The sequence below is a fragment of the Naegleria gruberi genome (assembly GCF_000004985.1).
Source record: "Naegleria gruberi genomic scaffold NAEGRscaffold_86, whole genome shotgun sequence".
Taxonomy (NCBI): domain Eukaryota; phylum Heterolobosea; class Eutetramitea; order Acrasida; family Naegleriidae; genus Naegleria; species Naegleria gruberi.
Window position 1 is genome coordinate 5,237 of NW_003163241.1, and position 2,765 is coordinate 8,001.

Genomic DNA, 2,765 nt, shown 5'->3' on the forward strand with positions numbered 1-2,765 from the left:
GATGTTGTGGTTGGGGACTTGGCCTTTTCTACTTCTGGTTTTGGTTGTTCAACGACAGGGGTTGGCTTGCTTGATTCAGCAACTGGGCTTTTCAACAATATCATCAAAAGAAACAGAATCCAACAGATCCATACTATCCTTAGACATGAGTTCTTCCAACATCTTATCAGAATCAGATGAAGCTTGAGGCTTTGGTTCTTCCTTCTTGGTTTCTTGTTGTTTAGAAGCTTCTGGTTTAACTTCCTTCTTAGTGAGAAGAGGCTTTGGCATGAATGTTAATGGTCTATTAGGATACAAGGTCTTGTATTGTTGATGTCTTTGTGTAGCAAAAGAAGCAATAACAGAACTTCCTTGAGTTCTATAGAACATTTGTACATTGGATGGAAGGCTATTGAACATGGAATCCAAAAGGAGAGGTAACAATACAGATGATGAGCCACTAGTACAATGAGTTTCGAATAATTCTACAACTTCACCAAGAGCAAGAGTGGTGAATCTATTAAGAGCTGAAGCAAATGGAGATGGCACAGTTCCATCAATTGTGCCATTACTGATAGAGTGATATTGGCTTGGTTCTTCAATGATTAGCTTGAAGAATAAGGTAACATAATTTCTGACAAGTTGAGTGAGCAAATCAATAACATCAGATTCACCAGCTCTGGAAGCAATTTCGAGTTGCAAGTCATGATTCTTATCCATGTAAGTTTCAAAATCGGTCATGATTTCTTCAACCTTTTCTTGAATATTTTCAGAAGAGGTATCACCCTTCAAAACTTCTGAAATAACAAAATCTCTCATTCTTCCCTTTGTAGATTCCAAAGGAGCCCAATTTCCAGAAATAATTCCTAAAAGATCTGTAATTTGCAATCCATCAGTAGCAACAGAAATTAATCTATCAAAAATTGATCTTTCAGACTCGTTTGATTCAGTCAAGTTAACTCCCAAAGATGTCATTGCTCTCTCCATAAAACTATTCAATGAAAATTGTTGAGCACTTGGTTGAGTGGTTGTTGGTGCTGTTGAAGTTTGTTGTTGAGTAGTGGTAGCAGAACTAGTTTGACTAGGTTGAGATGGTGTTTGTTGGGATGGTTGTTGTGCTGTTCTGTTAACAGTGGTGGAGGATGTTGTAATGAGAATAGGTTGTGGTTGTTCAATGGTTTGAGGTCTTGGTCCTAATGGTGAATTGTGAATAATATTGTGCAATCTATCCAATTGATTTGGTAATTGATCCAATTCATTGGCATTAACATGCAAATTCAAGTTAACACCTGTAATACTTGGTTCGGAATGAGTAGTAGTACCTTGATTTCCACTATTTGATGTTGCAGTGGTATTACGTGTATTTACGATGACACCCAAATCTCTGTGTAATTGTTGGAGTGTTGGCAATACTTCATTTCTGGCAAGATTAGCAGCAAGACGATTTGGTGTAGATTCACTCAAACTATTAACAACAGTCTCCAATGATCTGACAATATTTTGTCTTTGTTGTTCATTGTTGAGAAGGTTAATAATTGAACGTGCTCCATTAATGAGAGATCTTGTTTGATTATTATTATTGTTGGTATTATTATTTGCTTGTTGTTGTTGTTGTTGTTGCTGTCTTTGTGCTGTTGGTGGATTGTGAGAGTGTGAATGAGGGTGTGAATGTCCATGATTGTTATTATTATTGGCATTAGCTCCTGGTTGTAAAATTCCACCTAAAACACTGTTCAAGATTGAAGAAATATCAATACCACCTCTTTGATTGTTATTGCTATTTGGTGATTGTGAGTCTACAATACCAGTGATTACCATTCCAGGACCCAAAGCACGGAAGGTTTGAGCATGTGGATGAGCTCCAGCATTTGTTGATGATGTTGTTCCAGTAGCTCCAGTGGTGTTTGTTGTAGTGGCAGAAGATGATGATGAAGAACCACTACTGGCTTGAGCCTCTGGAGGTGGCATATTTACAAGATGAATAACATGGTCATTAGATATTTCTAATTTTCAATAATATAATTGTTAGACTCTCGGAATAATGATTTAAATATCCTACATACTGTAATCAGAGAGTTTTGTACCGTTTTTCAAAACCTTTCCTTGATAGATGAGCCTTTGAAGATGAGGAGCAGTGTTACTCTTCTCAGCAAGTAATTTTCTAAATTCTTCAACGTCAATCTATTATATTGTTAATAAATCAATGAATAAATACTTCCTTTGACTTTCAAATACTTACTTCCGGATCCACTTGTAATTCAATTTGTTGGCCATTCATAGCCTTTACCTTCACGTTGATTGTTGTCATTTTTTTGTTTAATAAAAATACATTTCCGATCTTGAGAAAGATTCCGATTATCAAGATTTCGTCATCACACAACTTTCACAACTTATTAACACGTTTTTATTTTTGATCATTAGGAACGAGGGAGAGTGTTACATCATTATGTGTACTTGTATCTTGTTTTGAATTGGCAACGAAAAGAGCTGCTCTCATTGCATTCTTCATCTTCTTTTTAAGCTTTCTTGCTTCATCGATAAAGTAAGGGTGTCTGTAGAGATCTAGTAATTGAGATTTGTGAACAAGATCAACAATATCCTCATTTTCTAATGATTCAAGTTTTCCAATATTGATCAAGTTGGCCACGTCATGTTTAAAATTGCTAATCACTGATTGTGTTTGTGATTTTTCACTCTCTGTTTCTTCTCGAGAAACCGGTACAGTTTGGTTTTTCTTGACCTTGACATAGTTATTGTCCACTTTCATTTTCCTCAATTTGTTTAAT

General features: G+C 35.9%; 1 protein-coding gene across 1 annotated transcript in view; it reads right to left on the reverse strand.

Moving 5' to 3' along the window:
• The window catches only part of NAEGRDRAFT_82211 (polyubiquitin), a gene marked incomplete at both ends in the record, with an annotated part of 9,911 nt that overhangs the window by 4,536 nt on the left and 2,610 nt on the right, over nucleotides 1-2,765 (reverse strand). Inside the window, 4 exons of the mRNA XM_002669162.1 lie at nucleotides 84-1,982; nucleotides 2,043-2,160; nucleotides 2,219-2,266; nucleotides 2,405-2,719. Coding sequence (XP_002669208.1) covers nucleotides 84-1,982; nucleotides 2,043-2,160; nucleotides 2,219-2,266; nucleotides 2,405-2,719 — 2,380 coding nt within the window. The remainder of the gene's footprint in view (nucleotides 1-83; nucleotides 1,983-2,042; nucleotides 2,161-2,218; nucleotides 2,267-2,404; nucleotides 2,720-2,765) is intronic.